This window comes from Pollachius pollachius (assembly GCF_949987615.1).
Source record: "Pollachius pollachius genome assembly, chromosome: 2".
NCBI classification, from domain to species: domain Eukaryota; kingdom Metazoa; phylum Chordata; class Actinopteri; order Gadiformes; family Gadidae; genus Pollachius; species Pollachius pollachius.
In genome coordinates this window covers 50,802,153-50,827,152 of record NC_136935.1, presented here as the reverse complement: position 1 = coordinate 50,827,152, position 25,000 = coordinate 50,802,153, and the positions used below count along the sequence as shown (strand labels likewise).

At 47.1% G+C, this 25,000-nt stretch overlaps 4 protein-coding genes across 5 annotated transcripts in view; 1 reads left to right on the top strand and 3 right to left on the bottom strand.

Annotated features, from left to right (window-relative positions):
- Positions 1-4,069, bottom strand: part of htra3a (HtrA serine peptidase 3a) — a 6,378-nt gene extending 2,309 nt beyond the window's left edge. For both annotated transcript variants that reach the window (XM_079730510.1, XM_079730511.1), the window contains exons 1-5: positions 3,389-4,069; positions 2,525-2,630; positions 1,758-1,980; positions 426-620; positions 247-279 (exon numbers count right to left, since the gene is read on the bottom strand). In XM_079730510.1, coding sequence (XP_079586636.1) covers positions 247-279; positions 426-620; positions 1,758-1,980; positions 2,525-2,630; positions 3,389-3,821 — 990 coding nt within the window. In that variant the 5' untranslated portion in view covers positions 3,822-4,069. The remainder of the gene's footprint in view (positions 1-246; positions 280-425; positions 621-1,757; positions 1,981-2,524; positions 2,631-3,388) is intronic.
- A 1,067-nt stretch (positions 4,070-5,136) lies between these two features.
- Positions 5,137-19,832, bottom strand: pi4k2b (phosphatidylinositol 4-kinase type 2 beta). The gene is made up of 11 exons (XM_079758947.1): positions 19,292-19,832; positions 16,556-16,707; positions 13,453-13,533; positions 13,140-13,259; positions 12,373-12,504; positions 11,357-11,510; positions 10,857-10,912; positions 9,867-9,969; positions 9,634-9,767; positions 7,741-7,800; positions 5,137-6,886 (listed from the first exon to the last, which is right to left on the bottom strand). The coding sequence occupies exons 1-11, from the start codon at positions 19,683-19,685 to the stop codon at positions 6,713-6,715; spliced, it is 1,560 nt and encodes a 519-aa protein (XP_079615073.1). The 5' UTR covers positions 19,686-19,832; the 3' UTR covers positions 5,137-6,712.
- Positions 19,833-21,828: 1,996 nt separating this feature from the next.
- On the bottom strand, positions 21,829-24,487 carry LOC307071771 (cysteine-rich protein 1). Its single transcript, XM_079730848.1, has 4 exons — positions 23,868-24,487; positions 22,753-22,847; positions 22,600-22,653; positions 21,829-22,427 (listed from the first exon to the last, which is right to left on the bottom strand). The coding sequence occupies exons 1-4, from the start codon at positions 23,908-23,910 to the stop codon at positions 22,377-22,379; spliced, it is 243 nt and encodes an 80-aa protein (XP_079586974.1). The 5' UTR covers positions 23,911-24,487; the 3' UTR covers positions 21,829-22,376.
- LOC307071415 (E3 ubiquitin-protein ligase RNF38-like) overlaps positions 24,299-25,000 on the top strand; it is a gene marked incomplete at its 5' end in the record, with an annotated part of 10,973 nt that continues 10,271 nt past the window's right edge. The window contains one exon of the mRNA XM_079730394.1: positions 24,299-24,307. Coding sequence (XP_079586520.1) covers positions 24,299-24,307 — 9 coding nt within the window. The remainder of the gene's footprint in view (positions 24,308-25,000) is intronic.

The following is a 25,000-nucleotide window of genomic DNA, read 5'->3' as shown; positions in this document are numbered from 1 at the left end:
ACACACACACACGCACACACACACACAAACACACACACACACACACACACACACACACAGGGAGTGAGGCATGCAACCGCATGTGCAATTGCACCCACACAAGAGAAACCCATTCTGAGCCAGACACACACACACACACACACACACACACACACACACACACACACACACTCACACACACACACACACACACACTATTATGGGGAGAAAAAGCTCTAAAGGAAAGGTCTCAGGAAGAAGACTCACCAAGTTCACCAGTGGTCCTCCAGAGTTCCCATACTTCCGGAAGACGAGGTAATGGAAAGAAGAACATATGAATACATAAAACTCGGTAATCACTTGCACCGGCAAAACAAACTAAAAACATTCATATAGCAACAGCCCAGCCCTCCCCTGCAGGAAGCTGGTTTCCAGCGTGAGCTCACGTTTATGATGGCGTCCGTCTGGATGTAGTCGATGTCCGAGTCTCGTATGCCCAGCTCCTTGCCGTCGCGCTGGGTGGTGCTCACTATCCCCGTGGTGACGGTGTTCTGCAGGGCGAAGGGGCTGCCGATGGCGACCACAAACTCACCGGGCCGGACGTCGGCCGATCGGCCCAGAGACAGGACCGGCAGCTTCTTCTGCAGGCAGGGGCCAGACACACAGACACACACGCAAGCAAACAGATGCACACGCAGACACAGACATGCACAGGCATGCACGCACGCACGCACATACGCACGCGCGCACATGCACGCAAACGCTCGCTCACACACAAACACGCATTAACACGCAGCCACACGCAGAGAAAGACAAAGATGCACACACACACACACACACACACACACACACACACACACTACGAGTTTTACAGAGCGTACTTGGTAGTCAAAGACCACACACACATACATGTACTCAGATTACTTTGGTAGATTTACAAGACCCTTAATATTTACTATAGGAGATACAACTATGGAGTTGTTTATGAAACTCTAGAGACTGTTTTGAAGAACAAAGATGATTAAAGGGGATTCATTGCAGACAGTAGAGGGAGGAAATGAGGGAGACGTGTGAAAGCTATTTCAGACGGAGGTGTGAGGAGCCAGCGATCGGCTCAGTATCTGAGTGTTTATCCCCTCTGGCTGTCTGGCGGAACAGATTCATTAAACAGCTTCATTAAACTGTTTCATTAAACACCTCCGACCGCGGCAACAGAAACCCATCATGTGTTGTGGTGCTTAGAGTTTAGAGAATGATACTGAAATATAAAACATGCTATAAATGCATTATGGGGATAGTTTTAGAGTGAGTGTTTTGAAATATCAAACAGAGACAGGGATACAGAAAGAAAGAGAGATGGAAAGTAAGGAAAAAAGAATGAAAGAGACAGAAAAAATTGAAGAGAGAAAAAGAGAAGGACGGAAAGAAAAAGGGAGAGACAGGAATAAAGAATGACAGAAAGAGATAGAAAGACAGAGAGACAAAAAGAAAGATAGGGAGACAGAAAGTTAGAAAGAGAGACAGAAAGAAAGAGAGACAAAGAAAAAACGAGAGACAGAAAGAAAGAGACAGAAAGAAACAAAGACAGAAAGGAGAGAAAAAAAGAGAGACAGAAAGAAAGTAAGAAAGAAAGAAAGAAAATAAGAAAGAAAGAAAGAAAGAAAGAAAGAAAGAAAGTAAAAGAGATGGAATGAAAGAAAGAAAGAGAGGGAGACAGAGAGAGAGACAGAGAGACACAGAGGAAGAGAGACAGTAAGAGAGACAGGAAGAGCCCCTACCTCGGCGGTGACCTTGATGGTGGCGATGTCGGACTTCCTGTCCAGGTCCTTGATGGTTGCCTCGTAGGCCTCCCCGCTGTGCAGACGCACACGCACGTGGGGCCGCCCGGTTACCGTGGCAGCGGGCGTGACCACGTGGGCGTTGGTGACGATCAGCCCCGACTGGGTCATCACGAAGCCAGAGCCGCTGGACAGAGGGACGTTACGGCCGTACAGAGGGTGTCTGAGCGGGGGGGGGAACGGAAATGAAACTGAAATTTTCTTTCCGTTTCAAAAAAAAACAAAAAAAACAATCCCCATCGACTTAAACATGGAATAGTATTCCACCAGTGGAGTCTACTAAACATATCACGTCACCATAACACCACCGCTGGTTTAAAAAACAAAATATTTTCAGTCATTTTAGAGTATGCATAATCAGGGCCCTCCCTTTAGTGGGTGTGAGTTAGAGAGGTGAAGAGAGAGAGCGAGAGAGAGAGAGAGAGAGTGAGGGAGTGGGAGGGAGACAGGGGGGGGGGGAGAGAGAGAGAGATCCAGAGGGCAGATTGGTGTGGGAGTGAGAGGAAGAGATTAAAATTAGTTGCTAAATTATTTAGTTTTATAGAGGAAATCCTGGTTAACTCCTGGGTTCAGCATTGGGTCATTTGTGACCTTTTTATTTCTCTATCTATATCTCTCTCACACACACACACACACACACACACGCACACGCGCACACACACACACACACACACACACACACAGACCATAATTGTACACAAACCCACCGCAGGTAGAGCTCGATGTGGACGACGGCCGGCGCGATCTTCTCCACCACGTCGGCGATGAAGTTGAACCGGTAACGGGCGCTGTTGGGGTGCAGGGCCACACGACCTGTAGCGACATGAACACACACCGTTCAGCCTCTCACCCTCACACTAGAGCCCTTACAGGACCTGTAGCGACATGAACACACACGTTAAGCATCTCACCCTCACCCTGGCCAGTCAGACCTCTCATTATACAGCAAAATATCAGTACACATGTTGTTTTAAATGGTAAATGGACAGCGCTTCTGTACCGGTGGTCACTCAAAGCGCTTTAAAATATGGCCTCACATTCACCCATTCATGTACACATTCACACACCGTCGGCGGAGTCAGCCACGCAGGGCGACAGCCGGCTCGTCGGGAGCAGTCACACATTCAGCCACACATTAGGGGCAAGGCTTCCAGGAAAACGGTTGATGGGTTGAGACGGCCCAATCAGGGTCGATCTGCTAATTGGCCCTACATCCTGGCCTCGGGGATCCCCCCCCACCCCCCCACTCTACACTTAACGACCCCTCTGGAGAGACTAGCCAACTGATGTATGAGCGGGGGGATTTAAATGACTTCCACCCCCGCCCTGTTCAAATCTACTGGACTGAGGTTAACACAACAAGGGACACAATGAACACAGTATGAGTGAGGGGAGGATCAAGATCCAGACGCAAGACAGGAGACATGAACATCCATAGCATCTGCATCACACACACACACACACACACACACACACACACACACACACACACACAAAATCTCTCTTGCTTCCATCTTGCCGAGCCAATGTCTGGTCAGAGGAAGATGAACCTGCAAAAGATAAACTCCTACCTGTGTCCGACGGAAGACAGGGTCCCTTGTTGATCCGTGCGACAGCGGGCAGTCCCTTCTGGATCACCTTACGGCTGGCTGCTCTCAGCTTGCACACGTTGCCATACGTCTTCCCATCACTGCCACACACCCTGTGGGTCGTCTTACACTGGCACGTCCGCTTCGAGGCCGGCCGCTTCAACGGACTGGAAAGCAGTTTACACTCCAGCCCCTGTCCGCAGGGAGGGTCGTTTTTGGCGCCACAGGCGTCCCCCTCCGCCCGGACGCAGACCAGGCAGCAGTTACAGTGGTCCGGCGCGTAGCCGCCGGGACAGATGGGACTGGGGCACTTAGTGACGTCACAACGGGGGGAACACTTGCTGGGTTTGGGGACCGCTGCGGTGGGGTGGTGTTGCGCGCAAAACAACACAACCACCACGAGGGAAAAGTGCATCGTTTTGGATTTTTAAACTGCAACTACAACGCGCAAATTAAATGTTAAAATGTTTAATTGTGCATGATAGGAGTTTCCCACCCGAGCTGGAAAAATTGGGCCGTTGGTTGAAGAGGTCCTTCTGTTAAAAAAAGTTTAAAGAACAAAAAACATGCTGCTGAATGTAACAGCTCCCAGTTGCCCTGATAATAGAACAGAAAAATAGTTTTTTTTTCAATCTTTGACGGATTTTCCAACTTGTTGCTGCACAGCTGACTTCTCATAGAGTCCACGACAAGGATCAAATGAAGCATCATTCCTCTCGGCGACTGCATGAAACCCAATATAAAAAACTTTGAGCCAGAAAAAAAGAATGTTGCGCAGGAGCACGACCTGGTGGTGGCAAGGGGGAAAAGCGTAGGCAAAAGCCAGTGGTGCGTCTGTGCGCATGCGCGTGTGTCAGACATAAACAACCAATCACAAAGGGGCCGCTCTGACCCTGAGAGCATTTACCATATACATATTTCATACCTGCCTTTCGAGTATAAAATATGCATTGGATTCAGCACATCTGCATTTCCAACTCACAAGCAGGTTTTACTTGGCTTCAAAGGTTAAAGTTATTGTGTCTAGTTTACATTAGTTTGTGCACATATTTTCAAATGAATAAGCTATCCTGTTTTTCCTGTCTTAACTGTTGAAGTTTAGAGTTTGAGATCAAGAGAGAAACAGAATATAAACCATCTTGAATTAGTGGTATTACTGGTCTCGCTGGTGTTCTCAAACGCTAACATTAATTACCATATTGTTTTATTGTAATCAAACACCGGGGCAAAGTCTCAGTTCCTTGTGTGTGGGCGGTGTCTGCCTCTCTCCACCCAACTGCTATTAATAGTGTCATGTTCCACTTCTCCGGACAGACTTGCTGTTCTTTCTTTACCTGTTTCCCAGCACTAGGGGGCGGCAACCTTCACTATCAAACGATCCATTACACTTATAAAATGTATCCGGAGCCACAAAACCTATTGGACCCCTAAAATTAAGATAATACAGCATCTTATATTACAAACAGTATCTAGTTTTATACATAATTACTACACATAAAATAACCAATGGCGGATAGTTTGTTGCATTTATGAAATGTGTGGGTGTAGGATGTGTGGATATTTTAGTTGGCCTAATGTTAAAACACTTTATTTTGCTATTTAAGTGTCAGAGCATCATCCTGACCTCTTGAAGCTACTTGGAGCCGCTGCAGAGGGCTGGACGAGCCTTGTTTGGCTCCAGAGCCTTTGGTTTGTGACCCCTGCCCTGCAGTCTAACCATACAAAATAAATGATCCATGTGTCCCAAATTTTATTTTCATTTCTTAAATATACATTTATCATACAACCATTCCAATTAGAATAAAAAGTTCAAGATGCATACGTAAGAAAAAAAAAAAAAAAAAGCATTGAGCATAAGTGTGTGTCCGTTTTCCACCTCAAACACACTTTAAGAGATGAGAAGTGTTCTTCCTTCATGCCAGCGTCGAGAGCTTCTGGCCGGCATTTAAATACATTCATTGTTAAGAGAGAAATCCTGTTCCCACAGAACTTCCTCCATCTGAAATGTCCAGGAGCAAAATAAAAAAACGATAGAAACAGTCAACGGGATACATTCAAGCAACGTGGAACTCAACTCCTCCTCACCACAAATCAAATCCAAAGAAATCAGGTTTTCAAGTTTTGATATCCTATTCTGGAAAACTTTCAATGATCCTTTTTTGGGATATTTTGGCAACAGCGAAGCAAGAGGGAATTGGGTTGTGGTTGTTGGACAGATGAGGCCGAAACTGGACAAAAAGGTCGTCATAAATTATGTTTTTTTTATGTTTTGCTTACTTATGCACCAAACCAATAGAATACCAATAGAAATAGAAAAGTGTGCACGTGTCCGGGGTGAGTGTGCACGTGTCCATGGGGGTAGGGAGTGATCGACACAAGGCAAAGAAGAGTCTATCGAGGGAGTGAACAGGTTGAGCCTTCATCAAGTTGGTGGTGGTTCGGGTCAGGGATCGTCTGTAAACTCTGGAAAACTTTGCATAAAATACTAAAAACGTATCAGTACCAGCAGGTGTGTCATAGAAAATACAGTGGTACCTTCAAACTCGGAAATAACAGCGTGACACTACGGTGTGTTTGGGGTCGTTTGTAGCTCGAAGCTGAGCTATAGGACGTAGCGAGTTCCTTTAAAAACTCTTCAAGCAACGCGTGTAAAACCCAAGGTTTCCTCAAATTGAATCGCCGTGGAAATCTCACAGAACCTCAAGGCCCACAAAGGAATTTGGAATGCCAATATCTCAAGCTCTCTGAAGAGTCTTGACCCCTCTACCCTGACCCCTCGTTATAAAAGGTCAAGGCCCATAATATTCAATAGTCGTCCCTTAATTGATCACCCTTACGAACCAACCCCAGGGCGACAGTATTCATCCGACAAATACTGAGAATGTTCTGACCTTCGAAGAGTCATCAACAGGAATGTCAGTACTAAGAACAAAACATTCTTCATAGTCCCGACATTCAAAAGGAGTTCTATGACCGGGCATTCTTGTAATAAACAGCCAATCACCAGCCGGGGGCCGTTCCAATTCACACCCTAACACCTCCCCAGGCCGCATTCCAAACGAGAAGGCTCAGAAGAAGAGGGGAGGAGTCTCGAGAGGTAAACCGACAGATGGACCGCCTCTCCTTATCACCCCTCCTCCTCCTCGTCATCCTCACTATCTACCGGGAGGTGAAGAAGGGCCTCTTCTTCTCCTCCTCTTCCTCCTCCTCCTCCTCCTCCCCCTGACTGTCTACCAGGAGGTGAAGAAGGGCCTCTCCTCCTCCTCCTCCTCCTCCTCTACCTCCTCCTCCCCCCCCCCCCACTGTCTACCAGGAGGTGAAGAAGGGCCTCTTGCAGTGGAAGGTCTGCGTGAAGGCGTTGCCAAGGGTGACCACGCGGCCGTGGCCCCCAGAGCGGCTGCGCTCTACGACCACACGAGGCATCTGGACCAGCTGGATGGGGCTGCGTCCGTCCTTCAGCGCCTGGCTCAGGTTCAGCACCTGGGGGGGGGGGGGGGGGGAGAGAGGGAGGGGGTGTGCAACTTAAAGGGGTGATATCACGCCACCGGGTGTGATTGTGATCAACCGTTACAAGCATTAATTGCAAGTACTTATAGTGATGCGTGAGTGTACTTGTGAAATTAATTTAGCTAATAGTGTATTGAAGTGTATTGTAGTGTCTTTTTCTATCCTTGGCTGGGTATTGTGGGCTCATGGTTTTGTTTAAGTGGGATATGTATGTACACATGTGTTGTGTTGTGTTGTGTGTACGTATGCTGGCTGCTGGAACACCTACATTTCTCTGCTGAGATGAATAAAGTATATCTTATGTTATGTTATGCTATCTTATTGTAGTACATTTGCTTTAAACTGTATAATGTATTCTAAGTAAGTGATAAAGGGGTGATATCATGCCACCAGGTGTGAGTGTGATTAGCACATTACAAGCTGTTTGGAAATAAGCCGTTTCCTGTGTTTTAGTGACATCACAAGTGGGCGTGTGCACCTAGATGTACGCTGGATCGATCAGTCTACCAGCCTACCCAGTGTGATGTCACTAAAACACAGGGATGGGCAGATGGCTACATGGCTTGTAATAGCTAATCCCACTCAAGCCTGGTTACTTATTGCTTGAATACAGTACTCTTCATGTAAGTGTACTACAATACACTTTCAGATAAATGAATTTCTTTCAGTACACTCACTTACCACTCGAAGTATTTGCAATTATGTATACTATTTCACTGAAAGACAGCTCAAAATGGACTTACATTAAAGTGACCTTTATGCAAGTATACTTTAATAAACTGATTCAGGGTGAAGAGCAGGAACATGGGCGAAATCTCAAATCTTACCTGCCCCCTCATGACCGACATCTGTCTTTCGAACATGGTCTTGTCGAAGCCTTTGTCCGTCTGAAAAAAGGTTCAAAACAAAGTTAATATCATCGCAGAGGAGCGCTCCTTAACCCTGGCGTGTGTCACGCACGTGTGAGGCATGCGACGCTGGTCACGGCAGTGGCCTGCTAGGGGGCAGCAGACCAGCGTCAAATTCTGTGGCCCAGCGCTAGATGGCTGTGAGGGGAATAGCCACCGCATACCACAGAGTATCCGCCCAGCGAGAGACAACCACCAGCTTCAGCAAAAGACTCAGGACTCACTCGTTCAGAGTTCCCCTAGACTCTGCAGAGCCTTCCCCCTTACCACCACCACCCCCCCCCCCCCACACACACACACTCCTCTTACGCACTTAAGTTACTTAAAAATACAAATTAGTATTGTGTAGTATCTTATCCTAGCTATCTTTGGGGAATTAGGGGAATTGGTAAACATAGTGATTCTAAGTGCTTGGCACTTGGTTCTATGAACATCCTTACTGTACCGACAGCGATATAATGTTGTTTCTCTTTCTTCGGACAGATGTACTTATTGTAAGCCGCTTTGGATAAAAGCGTCTGCTAAATGCCCTAAATTAATAAATAAATAAAGAAGACCAGAACCTGTTTGTTTTCTGGATAACATATGGCATGATGTATATGGTGGTTGTGTTCATATTGTTTGTATCTTTTGTTATTATTATCTATTATTGAAATATGTGGGTTAATACCAAATTTGTATCATCTTCAAAAAGGAACATGTCACCACAGAATTCATACAAAAAGTCTTCACAAACAAGAGTCACACCCAGCCGTATCATTCTTCACATCAATACTCTAATCAAATATTGACAGAGTCACAGAAAAATCGACTTATTTATACACATTCTACCTTCTTCCCGGCATATATAACATCCAGCTGGGGCCAGACTGGGTGATGTCATGAACTGGCAGAATCAATATAGATATTTCCAAATGTAAATCAGATATGAAGAGTAAACTGCACTAAATCGTGTAGAATTTGCAAAAAACATTCTTGTAAGTCAGCGGTAATCAAACTGGTTTGTTTCATGTTCGCTCGCAATATCTGAGTCCTGTCCAGAAATGAGCCAAGCCATAAGCTAATTAGCATTAGACATGGGAAGCTCATTTCAGTGCACATACAGAATCGGAAAAAGCGCTTGAGTGTGCATTTGTTAAACGTGGTGAAAGGCATGGGTTGGACTGTGTGACGTGATTGCCTCTGCTGATTATAAGCATTGCTGCTCTTTCCAGAATAATTACATCTGATGACCGGCTTGTCTCTCGCCGGATACAAACTCCAGACGAGCCCGGGTCTGGTCATTTGTTTTCAATCGTTCTTAAATAACCGTTGATGGAGCCTCAATTTTAAATGCTGCTGCCGTCCCCAGTTTAAAAAACAGGATTTTATTTTCAGCATGTATACACATTCTGTTTTGGCAGTGCAGCGGTGGAACGAGCTCTCTGCCGACGTCAGGACCGCGGAGTTGCTCAGCAGCTTCCGCAAACGACTCAAGACTCCCTTGTTCACCTGGACTTTGCATAGCACCCCCCCTTCCTCTACGCCCCACACCCCTCTCACACACTAACGCACGTATTGCATGTTGTACGTCCTTGCACTTAAAAATAGTTCTTAGCACGGTGCAGCATCTTAGCCTAGCTATCTTTGCTGTATACGGGGAACGGGTTAACCTAGCGATGGTTAGTGCTTGGCACTCGGTCCTATGAACATCCTTACCGTACCGACAGCGACATATTGTTGTTTCTCCTTCTTCTGACAAATTGTACTTTTTGTAAGTCACTTTGGATGAAACAAGTGTCTGCTAAACGCCCTCAATGTAAATGCGTATACCTTGAACATCTCATAGAGGTCCTCACAGAGATCCTGTACAAAGTTCATGTCTGAGAGGCGGGGCAGCACCAGGTCCCTAGTCTCCTTGGAGAAGGCCACCTTGGCGGCAGGGAGCCAGGCCCAGTGGAAGGGGTCTGGGAGAGAGGGGGGAGAGGGGGGGTTAGGGCACGGATCCCTGGCAGGAGAAGGGAGAGCCGTAAGACGAGAGGCCGGTGGAGTGCTGGAATACTCACAGGCCCGCCATTCATCAGGGTGTTTAAAGGGAAAGGCAAGGCCGTTGTCTATGGCCGCGATCTTCACGCAGGAATCTGAGCTGGTCTCGGACCACTCGGTTTCCTACGAACCAGGAGGGAGGGAGGGAGGAGGGAGAGAGAGGGAAAGAGAGGGAGAGGGAGGGAGAAAGGGAGAGGGAAAGAGGGGTAGAGGGAGGGGTTGAGGGAGAGATAGAGAAAGAGGGTTGGAGGGAGAGAGTGAAAGAGAGGTTGAGGGAGGGAGAGAGGGAGAGAGTGAGAGAGAGTGAAAGAGTGGTGGAGGGAGTGAGAGAGTGAAAGAGGGGTGGAGGGAGGGAGAGGGAGAGAGAGAGCGAGAGAGTGAAAGAGGGAAAGAGGGGTGGAGGGAGAGAGGGTTGGAGGGAGGGAGGGAGAGAGGGAGGAGGGGGGAGGGAGAGGTGAGGAGTCAGTGAGAGAGGGGTGGAGGTAGGGAGGAGAGGAGGGAGAGAGGAGGGAAAGAGAGAGGTAGGGAGAGAGGTAGGGGAGAATGAGCCGTCAACAATAACAGACTCGATAAAGAATGACTTCATGACCAGCCGGTTATTGAACACTGTCCAACGGGCTGATTAATAGGACGGGCGGATGTGATGTTCAGTCGGCGATCAATAAAGAGCAAATTGACACGATGCCGACAGACAGCTCGCTGGTGAATGAAAGGTCACCGTGGCCGATGGTTTGTTTCGGCTTATCTGTGCGTTGGTTCGAGCTTGCTTGTGTTAAGAGTGTGTGTGTTGAAGGCAGGACTTCTGTGTTTATGTTTGCAATGTTGGCAAAAGTGTAAACCTATCAAACAGAAATATAGCCTTCCAAAAAATAACATGCCACGACTCAAGGGTTTTAGCTTTGCTACGGCAAACATCGCGTCACTCTCCTGATTATGCATTCACTATGTACACAAAACATAGTCAAATCATGCCAACGCTATTGCATATAGCGGCGTTTATTGGGTCCAACCTTTTGTGCTTCTCCTGGCTTCTCATACTTTATCAACCAGTTATCGTTCCCTCGGTCTGTGGAAGGCAACGTCAAGGACAAACACACAGACAGAGAATTAGAAGGCAACTTCTTTATATAGCAGCAGCACCCTTCAAAACACAAGGGCCTGCATAGGCAGGACGATTATTATAAAGGACACACACACACACACACACACACACACACACACACACACACACACACACACACACACACACACACACACACACACACACACACACCTTGTGTTCCTATGCTAATGCAGTTACATTTCTGATCACTGCTGTAAAAATGTACCGTTTAAATACAGAGACATAACACATGCAGAGAACCTAATGTATTCATACTGTTATGCGATGCTATCTCTGAACACTGTGTCCTTCTCCTTAAATGATACTACGTGGACACACCCTGAAAAGCACACACACAGTCAGACCTCTAGCCCTCACTCACACACACACACACACACACACACACACCTGTGTTCCTGATAACATAGTCCAGAACCACCAGCCTCTCAAACTGGGACTGCAGCTGCTTTCTGATGTTCTCCGGCAGGGGGTCCGACTCAAAGCGCCTCAGCCAGTAGTCCGCTTCATGGTAGCCCTCCACGAACAGCTGGAAGGACCCCACCTTCACACACAAAATGGACGCCTTGTTATTTATTGTATGTTGAACGTCCTAGCACTCAATGTGCACACTTATGCATGTTGTACGTCCTTGCACTTAAAAATAGTACTTAGCATTGTGTAGCATCTTATCCTAGCTATCTTTGTTGTATACAGGGAATTAACCTAGCGATTGTTAGTGCTTGGCACTTGGTTCCTTAGTGTAGCGACAGCGGTATATTGTTGTTTCTCTTTCTTCTGATAAATGTACTTATGTAAGTCGTTTTGGATAAAGCATCTAATAAATGCCTTGAATATAAATTTTAACACGTTTTACTTCATCAAGAACATGTGCATGTGCAACATCCTGGTCTCCGACCGTCACGAGATCATTTGGCTGATAAACTGAGACTTCCTTAAACGACTTCGTCCGGCATGAACTGTAGTGTGGCTCCCCATCCTGCTGCCTGAAAACACAGCCCTGAATCCATGTATCATATTTCTATCGACTAAGAATTGATACGGCCGATTCCCGCCTATACTTGGCAAGAAAAACCCTAAACTAGAATGTAAATCACCAAAGGATGAGTTTGAATTCCAGTCCGTTTTGCGTACACATTGACGCCCCAATATTTTAGATCACGAGTTATAAGCGCGAGGCGAGGAGGTAGAGAGGATTGACTTGTAACCGGAAGGTTGCTAGTTCGATCCCCGGCTCCTACGAGCTCAAAGTGGTGAGGTGTCCCTGATCGAGACACCTCACCCTTACTGCTAACTTTGCATGGTGGAGTTGGCATGGGTGTCTGAGATAAAATGCCCTAAATGTAAAGGTTGACCGTTTGAGTCATACTACATCAAACAGTAGTGTGTGTGTGTGTGTGGGTTACCTTGGGGGGCAGCCCCACGCGGTGGAAGCGTCTCCCCACCTTGGGGACCTTCTCCAGAGCGTACTTCTTCCCCCGGGACTTGGCCCGGTCGAACGCGCTGTAGTGGAATGTCTCGCTGGCCAGATACACCACCTGGGGTCAGAAGGAACAGTCAGGAGACTTCGGCGTTCCTCTCTTCAACGTTCCTGGGGTCATGCCCTGCACCCCTCCAGACCTTTTAACACCCAAACGGTTCCTTCCGAGCTTCATTCAACAGAATTATAAAACAAACTCTTATTGCTCTGCTCCTGAATGTTACACTTCAACTGTTACAAAACAAGAGAGCACTGCTCACCTCTGGATGGGTACATCCTATTCTGTACCGTCTACAGAATTGTACAGCAAACTCTCATTCCAGCACTCAACAGCCTGGCTGTTGAGTGCTGGAATAAGAGTTTGCTGTATAATTCTGTTATTACAGAGACTTCAGTTCAGTGGCAGCTGTATTGTAACAGCCAGTATTATACCTTATACTCTTATTACAGACTCTTATACTCTTATTGAAGACTCTTATACTCTTATTACAGACTCTTATACTCTTATTACAGACTCTTATACTCTTATTACAGACTCTTATACTCTTATTACAGACTCTTAAACTCTTATTACAGACTCTTTTCAGAGACTGCTCACCTTTCATGAGCGCTGGAATAAGAGTTTTGATTTGTCTACGGGCGCCTCATGCGGGCGGCCCTTGTTTGCTCAGGCCGGGGGGAACCAGGACCCACCTTGGTCTTGGGGACCACTCCGAGGCCCAGCTTGGTGTCCACCAGCGAGGCGGCGGCCTCCGAGAGGTAGCCCTGGTTGGGCAGAAGGCAGCCTCGCCCGAAGCAGCACGGACAGCACAGCTGGGGGGTCGGAGGGCAGGGGGGAAGAGAGAGTAAACACAAACATGTTGTGAGAGACGAGCGTGAGACGATATGCAGAAATAAAACGTTTTAAGGGAATTTGTGATGTTCGTAAAAAAAAAAGGAAAAGAGCAGTTTCGATTTGACTCATCTCTTCTGGGCGTGAAGGAGAATGACGAGGGGAGAGTGTTACCTTGTGAAAGTATTTGGTCCATTTGGGGTTCAGGTGACCGTAGGGCTCCTCTGACTTTGGTTTGAAAACGCCGATGATTTTCTGTCACAGGGGATCGGCAGAAACACCCACACGGTTAGAGAGCAACACTTCCATTTATAAACACCGTGGTGTTGATCTCGCCACAAACACCGAGAGACGTTTCATCATCTCCATGCAAGCCTCATGTCCTCATTCTCTGAGACTGGTTAAAACCGGTTTCATACAGTATATTCCTCATTTTCTGATACATTTCGCTTCGCTCCTCCGAGCGATGTGTGCCGTGCCGGTCAAATACTGATATCGTACACTTTGCACGATCACGCACTTAGCATTGTGTAGCCTCTTATCCTAGCTATCTTTGTTGTATACAGGGAATGGGTTAACCAGGTGATTGTTTCTATGAACATCTTTACTGTACCGACAGCGATATACCGTTTTTTATTCTGACAAATGTACTTATTGTAAGTCGCTTTGGATAAAAGCATCTGCTGAATCCCCTAAATGTTAATGCAATGTAAATGTACACAATCTATTAAGCATACACTAAGTTAATTACTGGTTACTTAATTACTGGACCAAGATGCAAGGCCAGACGGGGACAAGACTGCGGGAGGAGGAGGAAGAGGATATGGAAACAGGACAGAATGACGCAAAAACTAATTACCAGTTTTTTTCACAAGCTTAGAAATACGGTGAAAAGAAGGGAAAGAAAGACCGGGATCGATGGTGAGCTACCCCAAAAAACCCAGGGAAGGTAAGGAGGAAAGTAGGAAGGAAAGTAGGGAAGGATAAGGAGAGGAAACTCTCTGCATGCCAGCCCCACTCAGATCAATGCCCTCCCCCCCAGTACCCCATTGAGCTCGTTAATGTGATGCTGATCACACACTGAATACATTATCAGCAGGCGCACCACGTCACACTCATTATCCTGCAGCCACTGCCCTTTCTTCCCTACAGCCTCCCTCTTCCTCACTACTACCTTCATATTCATCTCCCTCCTCTGCTTCAAGTCTCTCTGCCCCTCTTCCTCAATACTACGTTCATCTTCATCTCCCCCTTAGCTTCGAGTCACTCTGTCTCTCTTCCTCAGTAGTACATTCATGTTCATCTACCTCCTCTGCCTCAAGAATCTCGGCCTCTCTTCCTCACCACCATCTTCATGTTCATCTCCCTCCTTCAAGTCACCCTGCCTCTCTTCCTCACTACTACCTTCATGTTTATCCCTCCTTCAAGTCACCCTGCCTCTCTTCCTCACTACTACCTTCATGTTCATCCCTCCTTCAAGTCACCCTGCCTCTCTTCCTCACTATTACCTTCATGTTCATCTTCCTCCTTCACTCCCAGTCACTCAACCTCTCTTCCTCACTGCTACCTTCATGTTCATCCCTCCTTCACTTCCAGTCGCTCTGCCTCTCTTCCTCACTACTACCTTCATGTTCATCTTCCTCCTTCACTCCCAGTCACTCAACCTCTCTTCCTCACTGCTACCTTCATGTTCATCCCTCCTTCACTTCCAGTCGCTCTGCCTCTCTTCCTCACTACTACCTTCATGTTCATCTTCCTCCTTCCCTTCCAGTCACCCTGCCTCTCTTCCTCACTACTACCTTCATGTTCATCTTCCTCCTTCACTTCCAGTCACCCTGCCTCTCTTCCTCACTACTACCTTCATGTTCATCTTCCTCCTTCACTTCCAGTCACTCTGCCTCTCTTCCTCACTGCTACTTCCATGTTCATCTTCCTCCTCTGCTTCAAGGCGCTCTGCCCCCCTTCCTCGGTAGTACATTAATGTACATGTATCTCCTCTGCTTCAAGTAACCCATCCCCTCTTCCTCAGCCTGGTGGGGGGGGGTCCTCCTCGACATCAAACACAAAGCTTCGCTCTTCTTCCCCTCTTGCTCCTCCATTAATAAACCATCTTGTTTACCTATGGATTCAAACGGGCTGTTTACCAGCCTCCTAAGACTCTGGAGCGCGCGAGAGAGACGAACACCATGCTCCAGTTCTCTCTGTTCAGCTACCGAATACCGCCGTGCACACAGGGACCCATTGAGCTGTTCCAGGTATCCAAACATTCGTTTCCCAGGGATTGCATTAACCGTCCCTACAGGTCGACGTAAACAAGCTTATGGAGTGTATCTTATACGCTAAACGGGTCCCATGGTGTTTGGCTGTGGAAATTGTTGTTTTTTCAAAAAGCAGTGTGTGCGTGTCTTGGGGGCTTCCCAGCTCTAATTCCCCGTAACGCTTGAATGGCCACGATTGCTAAATAGGCATAGGGGATGACTTCAGCACGGAACGCATTCCATGCTTAACAATCACTTGGTGTGTGTGTGTGTGTGCCGATGAGACAATGAATCACCCATGTTATGCTGTCGTTAGGACAGGGCGTCACACTGTCCAGCACTCCCATGAAACCACAAGCTTTCTCTCGCTAAATACTTGCATTCAGTGACTCGCCATGTTTAACTGCAGCTAGAGAAATGGACTGGACTCCAAACGTTCTAACTTCTCTCTATCGCACTGTACCCGTCTACAAGCTAGAGTTGTTCCGATTTACTGCATTTTAGACAGTATTGGAGGGATTTCCGATATTGTCTAAAATGCAGTCGCGAGTACGCGACTCGACCGGGCCAATCGCGAGTACGTAAGACTATGCTTTGATGAGATAGCATCACGTGACTTGCTCCTTTACTACACAGGCAGAGAACCTCAAACACAACGGTGTTATGCTGCGTTCATTAAGGGTCTGAGGTTTAACGTCGGAATGGGAAGTGCGCCATCTCTTAACTAGAAATAGCAGAATACAAATGTATTATAATAATTATAGATTATGAATTTAATGATCTAGTTCTGAAAAAAATAAATAGTTGACAGCAAGCGACTGATCGTTGCTGTCATCGTAAGAGAACCCTTTAATAAGAACAAATGCTATTGGTAGTTACAATGCTAGAAGATGTATCGCTATATACTCGGGATCGGCCGATAGTCAAGTTCAGGAATCGGTATCGGGAAGGAAACAAAAAATGGTATCGGAACATCTCCACTTCAAACTTTAACTCCCCCATCCCTCCCTTCATCTCACCCCTTTTGGGTCCTTGACAAAGTAGCTCCCACTGGACCCCTGGGAGATCCGCTCCGGGAACGCTCCATTCTCGATCGCCTGTTCCGCCCGCTGGATGATGTCCGCAAACTCCAGGTCGTCTGGGAAATGGTTGAAGTCCCCGCCGTTGACGCCTGGAGAGGAGGGAAGAGGTGAGCGTAACGTTGCAGTCAGGGTGGACCAATGTATAGAAAATGGACTGCATTTACACCGCGCTTTCCTAACCGGTGTCCACTCAAAGCGCTTTACATTATCGCCTAACGTTCACCCATTCATGCTCCTCCCACTCATGGTGTCAAGACGCGCAGGGCGACATCCAGCTCGTCAGGAGCAGTCAGGGTGAGGCGTCTCGCTCAGGGACACCTCGAAACTCATCGAGGAGGAGCCGTGGATCGAACTAACAACCTTCCGGTCAGCCACTGAGCCACATGCCGCCCCAACAGGATGAAGAAAAATAGAATTGATAATAAAGTAACAAAAAGAGCTAGATTAGATCGTCATGTCCAATTCCTTTAGGAAACGACAGGTAGGTGATAAGGTTGTGGGTGGTTTGTGGGACAGTAGCGGTCTTCGAACAGACTTGTGGGGGAGGAGGACAAGAAGAAGAATGAAGAGAAGGAGAATTTTGAGAGTCTGAGGGGAAGAAGATAGCGGCGAGACCACAACAGGTAAACTCGTCCGTGTGTCAAAAGTAGAGCACCAGCCCATCCGTCTCTCTCCAGCCGCCCTGGGTGAGAGAGACACGAGGCGTCTCTTGTTACCTGGTGTGACATAACACCTCTAAAAAGCTTCTCCTCCCCGCTGTGGCCAACAGTCAGCTGACAAGATGGCTCCATATGTTCAGCGTCGCTCCCGTCGGGGGAGAGAAGAGGCACGCGGGGGGAGGGGGGGGGGGGGGAGATGGAGAGATGGAGAGATGGAGGGAGGGAGGGAGGGAGGGGGGTAGGGAGAGATGGAGGGAGGGAGGGAGAGATGGAGGGAGGGAGGGACAAGAGGAAGGAAGGGAGCAACAATTTGTCACAGGGAGTCAGGGAGAGGCAGAGAAGATTCTGTCCTCATTTGGTGTCCGAGAAGAGAAGGAGTAAACAAAGTAAGATACAGGAGGAAAACGGAGTTGGGAGGAGTGCTAGATATGGAAAGAATAGAATTATTGACGACGAGTCAGCCATTAACAAGCACTACCCCTCCCCTGTTGTAGGTCCTGGCACTTAAGAATAGTACGTAGCATTGTGTAGCGTCTTATCCCAGCTATCTCTGTTGTATACGGGGAATGGGTTGACCTGGTGATGGTTAGTGCTCGGCACTCGGTTCTATGAACATCCTTACTGTACCAACAGCGATATATATACTTTTTCTCTTTATTCTGACAAATTTACTTATTGCGGAAGTCGCTTTGGATAAAAGCCACTGCCAAATGCCCTCAATGTAAATGTAAATGTGAATATAGACTTCCATTATTGTTAGATACAAAACTTCACTCCCGACAGAAACGATCGCACGCAGAGAGGTGTCAGGTGATGTCAATTCAAAATCACCAATATACACCTTCATGCTTACGCCTCATAAGTAGGTTTTTCACACGCTACAAAGAGTGGTAATTTAGGGGCCGGATCTGGTTCTATTTTAGGTAACGGGTTCAGTCTGAACATCTGCAAGTGTTTCCTCCTGGTGTGAGCGAGCACTCAGTGTGTGGTCATCCAGAACGCTCTGCGAACAGGCCCCCTCACTGGGCAGACTCTACAGGCCCCATTAACTGACCCAGGAATCCCAAAGATGAGCATTAAATATGCAGAAACACATTCGGATAGTGGGTTTCCTGGCACACACTTGATACTGCGATAAAAGGGAGAGAGGGGAGGGTGATGATCTATTTGATTGCATGGTTTGATTGATACCTCGCATGCAAGAGAGTGTATGGTAGAGGCTTATGCTGTAATAATGTAAATTGCCCAATTCAATGAACCTAAGAAGATTTGGAGGGCCTGAGCCATCCACACACACATCACAATGACATAATCAGAAACGCCTTGGATAATAAGTTGGATTAGATATATGCTTGCCTAAGCAATAAAACGACAGGCAAACACAATGACCCATATCTTCAGAATGGAACAAATAGGTATACACATGGTGTACAGTACACAGTGGCCTAAAGAAGCATAGTCGCCTACCTTCCTACGGGCAATGGTTAACTAAAGCAGGTCGCGTGTTGACACAAGCCATGTCAGAGATGACATGTTAAAACGTGTTGGGAAGGAACACTATGTACACACGATGGGACATGCTGCTGCCAGGTGGGACTAAATAATGTCAACAACTGGATACAAGGGTTAGAGACCAGATCGCAAACTATGAATAATATAATTTCAATTTCGATAGGTTTCCCCCATCCTTTGAAATGGTTTACATTGAATGTAAAAACATTACATTAAAAGGTTACTATAGAAGTGACTATTTTAGTTGTATTTGTGACGTCATTTGCGTGCAGGGGTGCCAGCGGTGCCCACTCTGCTGACCTCCTACCCGGAGAGGAGCATGACTGCCAGAAGGAGTGACGTGTACCTGGACCCACAGCATCAACACAACGACCCAGCAACCACCAATCAGACTCAAGGCTTTTTACCATGTCAGGAATCCTGTCGAACACACAAACACAACTTTCCAAATCCACAACAAGTGACGCAATCGCAATCCGACCTGGACCCCAGGTGAGGTTACCTGGCGAGGACAGGTTCTCCTTGTCGGAAGACGAGCTGTGTCTGTGCTGCCTGCCGCCGCCGCGCTTCTCCCGTCCGGCACGCCGCGGCGACGACGCGGCGGAGCTCCGCGCCAGGCAGGGTAGCAGCAGCGCCTCCTCCCCGGAGCCGTCCGTCTCCAGCTCGGTCAGGACGCTCTCGCATGAGTCCGAGATGCGCACGGCCACCCCGGGGTTGGACGCATGATGTCCTCCGAGCCTCGCCCGGTTCTGGTGCTCGAACGACAGCAGCACGGGGGCTTCGGGAGAGTGGAAGTTGGGGTCCCCCGCGTCTGCCGGAGACACCACCGCTGTTGCCTGTCCGTCGATCCCCGGTTCTGCTGTCCCCGTCTCGCACGGGTCGCACTCTGACATCATCCTCACGCTTGTTCTCTATGATGCTCTGTATTCACATGGGGCTTAAACCGCGGTCACTCAGCCTGGCATTCTATAGACACGTATTCAGGTCCATTAGTCTAAACAGGCCGGCCTTAGCTGGCTGGATGTCCACATAATCCGTCAGGTTTTGCCTTCTCTTCCTCTTCCGCGACGACGCGCATGCGCGCTGTGACCCGGCGCTGTCACTGATAGGCCCGTGTATTTATCTCTGCAGATAAGGCAGTCTAAATTCCGAATTCGTCAGAATTAAGTGGGTCAGTGTTGTTTGTGAAATGCAAAGTGCATTGCATGTGTTTTCTTTAAATGCGCATGGTTTGGTTTTGAAAACTGACATCTGACAAAAGTAAATGCCAGGCTAAAATGAAAAAAATATATGGATATGTCTTTCATATCCGCTAGATGGCAAAGCTGACTTACTTACTAGACTGGACTCACGGAGCTAGAGCGCAATATCTTTCAATCCTTCTTTTATTTTTAACGTTGTTATTTTTCCTCCTTTCTCTCACCATTTCTTCCACGACATTTAACATATTTTAACCCTTTTTGGTTTGTTTTTGCATGGTGTTATAGTAAATTATATTCAGCTCGTCGTGTGTGGGCCTGCACAGACATCCGTGTTGCCCTGGCCTCTTCTCCAGCTGAAGAGAGACGAGCGCACGCCGCAACAACAACCTCTGCTGCTGACGTCGTAGCTTCAGCTTTAATGGAGGAACTCTGAAACGTTCCCGCACATGACTAAACCCACATGAGATGGCACTTATTTAACCATTAAGATAGCGGCTCAGGGTGTTTCAACTTATTTCTATTATTTTTGCGTTTTCACAAAAGCTGCCAGAGAACACCGGAATCGTGGTTAAACATCAAAATTAGAAGTTAAACGACTAACACAACAATCAGTAATGCATAATCCTAGGTCGGTCTGGTTCTCGTGTCAAATCAATCGGTGTGGTTGCATTCTTTTTACTCCGGTGATGTCATGACTCCGATGACATCACCTGCGTACGTTTCAGTTCCTCTCCAGGCTGCACACATCAACCTGTCCCCTCGTCTCGGTACACATCTCTGCATCAATTCTACGCCACCCACCCCCCTCCTCCACACACCCCAACGCCTACCCCCTTTACCAGCAAGACATTGCACCCATCCCCGCCCCCCCCCGCCCCCCCCCCCCCCCAACACACACACACCCACCCGACCAAATCCACCCTCACCCAATCACACGCCTACCCTCTCTGCCGCACTAATAAGCGAGGAGAGCTGGAACACGCATGCAAATGAGCAGCCAGCCAGCTGGTATCACAGCTTCCTTGTGATGTGTCAAGGTGGAGGATTGTTACAGGGCTGAACAAGACAGCCATGCAGGAGCGCTAAGGGGGGGGGGGGGCGGACCGATCCAAAGGCGCGATGGATCCGATGAGACACGCCTCCTCCCGTACTTCAGCAGAGCCCTCCTGGGAGCGCTGGGATAGGGTCCGTGCAGGAACGGGCAGGAGAGGAGGAGGAAGTGGACTCTGTGCACACGCGTGTGTCTACATGTGTGTTCAACCGTCGTTGGGTGAGAAAACCTTGCAACAGTTTGCGACGTTATACAGGACGTGCCGCGTGTGTGTGTGTGTGTGTGTGTGTGTGTGTGTGTGTGTTTGTATACATACGGGTGTGATAGTGTGTGTTTTATGTATGTGTGTGTTTGAATATATATTGGTGTGAGTGTGTGTGTGTGTGTGTGTGTGTGTATACATATAGGTGTGAGTGTGTATGTGTGTGTGTTTACATACGGTTGTGAGTGTCTGTCTGTTTGTGTGAGTGCATACATATGGGCGTGTGTGTGTGTGTGTATACATATGGGCGTGAGTGAGTGTGTGTGTGTGTGTATACATACGGGCGTGTGTGTGTGTGTGTTTGTACACATATTGGCGTGAGTGTGTTTGTGTGTGTGTGTTTGTATACACATGGGTGTGAGTGAGTGAGTGAGTGTGTGTGTGTGTGTGTGTGTGCATATGGGTGTGAGCGTGTGTCTGTTGGCCCATGCGTGCCACCATTTCTGAGCACCGTTGGCATGAGGCCTTTTGTGGCCCAGCCAACAGGCCCCACCCCCACGTTCTCCACCTTCATCTACCTCGCAGCGCCCCCCAACGACCACCATCCCCTCCCCTGCTTTGAGCGTGCAAGGATGTTGCACAAAGGACAAATCCAAAACTTTATAGAAATCCTTTATATGCCCCATGAACATGCATTAAGGATAGTTTCCATGTTCAACGTTTTATTGCACACACATGGATGCACGTTTGTGTGAATGCATGTACATTCAATACACTATTCAACAACGTAAACATTTTAATCCTCACTTTGCGTTGAGGTGTGTTGCAATTTTTGACCTCTTAAACAACACAAGGTGCAACACGAAAACTGAATGACAGTGACGCACAATAGATGTCATGTTTTAAATTAACAAAGGTAATAGAGTTCATAGATTTCATACAACCCCGAATAATAACCATATTTAATGTACATCATTGCATTGTGGGTCATTTTCTAACCAAATAAATAACAGTATTGGAATACAGGGTTTAAATATGATATGAATGGTTCCCAATGTCTGTAGGTCTCCTGTTTGGTTTGTTGATTACTGAGGCGCTCTAACCAAATCCCGGATGTTTGTTATCGTTGTGTTTAAGTCTGGTTCTTCTGGTTCCTCTGCCAGGATTGTACTGGTCTTGTCATCTATAATGGGGAGGCCAAAACAAAAGTCATTGTGTTTGTGTGTGTGTGTGTGTGTGTGGTACGTGTGTGTGTGTGTGTGTACGTTTGTGTGTGCGTGCGTGCGCAATGCGTGCGTGCGTGTGTGTTAGACATCTCTCTGTGTTTTAATCACAATTGGAAAAACAAACACTACCTTTGGACCAAAGTGTTGCATGTAGCAGTTTGTACAATATGGCTTCTCATCATGCTGAAACAGAGACAACAAGACATGTATCTTGTACTTGAGATGCTCTCACATCTGGATCTGAACAGAGACAATGTATACATAACTCTGTTGTGTTTGTACCTCAGCATGCTGTCCAGCTGTTAGCTGACGTTTGCAGATCTTACACTTGAGACATAAAGGGTGATAGTCCCGCCCCAAAGACCGCCTCTTCTCACCTGGACCAATTACGACCGAGCAGATGGTTAATCTCAGGTGATTGACTGTACGCATATGTTATCCACACAATATGATGATGACTTTGTTATTTGTGCTTAATGTAGAAATAAACGCAGATACTGAAGAGCGTAAAGGCCAGAACACAAAGCGAGTTGAGTTTAAATGTGTGATTTTCAACTTTCTTATGCATATTTTATCATACATATACATGTGGGATGTGAAAAGTATTACGTAAAAGAGAAAAAAGGCAGCACATTTATAATACAGTACATCCTGTATATTCTGTGCCTCTGTGTTTGTGATTAGTATGAAGCACTTGAAAAACATAATGTTTTTCACAAGCCTGCTGCACATAATATTTGCACTGAATACATGTTGGGTAAAAGTGTTTGTAAAAGGTGTTTATTGTTCGATTCAGATGGAGCTGGAGCCACAGCCTACATGAAGGCCTTCCTGAGCCAGATGCCTCTAACATGACCGGCCTTTAATGCTACATATCCTCATAGCATAAGTGCATAAGGTCATATTTGAAGGGTCATCTTGTATTAAGTGTCAAAAATGCCTAAATCAAATAGATGACTTTGTGATCATGGAATGTAAAAAGCACTCTGATTCGTTTAGGATGTAGCCAATGAGGCACAGTGAATCAACAGTGTTAGGAGAGTAGAGTTAGGGTTAGGTATCACAATTTGGCCAAAATATGACTTAGACAATTATGCTACATGATTTAGGCAACGTGGCTATAACTGGAGGTCACGCATGATGAAAGTTTCTGCAAAGTAGTACATAATGCTCAAGCTGTTTCATGAAATACCACGCGACAACGAACGAAGGAGGGGGTGAATAAATAACGTAAGTTAGTCACTGTAGATAATGGAAGGATAGCATATCAATAACTACGCAAAGTGTGAACGGTATGCTGTGTGTACAGGCAGTTTAATGAGGTCCCTTCAGCTCAGATGTTAATGTTTGGACTATAGCATTGGCCTCCATAGCGAAAGCATCAGAGAGCATCTTACCGAAGTAGACCGGCTTCCCGCAGATCGGACAGTAGCTGACCATGATAGTAGCGTAGACCCTTTGTGATGCGCTTGAAGAAGATGTTTCTGCGAATGTGCGAATTAACAGGAAATCCGCTGCAAGCTCTTTTAAGCAGAAACCCCAGGATGTGGTGGGAGACGCGTCTCAGTGACAAGAAGGAAGAAAGCAGACAGAATGTGAAGGATTCTACGTCTGTCGCCATGGGTGCGACATATAGCTGCGGGATTTTGGCGTCTGTCTGTCTGTCTGTCTGTCTGTCTGTCTGTCTGTCTGTCTCTCTCTATCTCTCTATTACTCTCTCCCTACTGTTTCTGTTCAAAGGGTATTGAGTGATGAACTTCATACGCCTGTACAAAATATATATAAACGTATTATGCTTCATTTGCATATTCACCCTCTTCCATGTGTCATGGTTCACGTGAGATCAGAATAGCAAGTACATCCACCCTACATCAACCCCGGGATTGTGGCGTTGGACATTCCGGATTGGAAATGGAAACGGAGCGCTGAAAACAGAGAAAAGGATCAGCGAAGAAGAAAGACTATCAAGAAGGACAAAGCAAAACTCTGCGGCTCCAATGAGCGGCTATCGCCTTCCTCTGCCTGCTCTTTTCACCCTCTTTTCCTGATTAAAAAAACAAGTTGAGCCACTGAATTGAAAAAGGAAATCTGACACTCCGGCCTCTGTCTATCTGTCGCACACTCTCTCGGCCATCCGCCCACTCTCACTCTTATGTCTCTCTCCCTCCCTCTCTCTCTCTGTCTCTCTTTCTCTCTCTCTCTCTCTCTCTCTCTCTCTCTCTCTCTCTCTCTCTCTCTCTCCCTCTCTTTGACTGTCACACAAATTCACCTGCATGCACACACATACACACACACAGGCACACGTTCACACATGCACACAAAAATACACACGTTCATGCTCACACACGTTCACACATGCACCCACACACTCACACTCACAGCACACAGGCACACCTTCACGCACAAACTCACACACTCGTTTTCCTTCAATGGCATCAGATAAAGAGGAAGGGGCCAAAGATGAGAGAGAGAGAGAGAGAGAGAGAGAGAGAGAGACAGAGAGACTGGGAGAGAGAAAGAGATACAGACA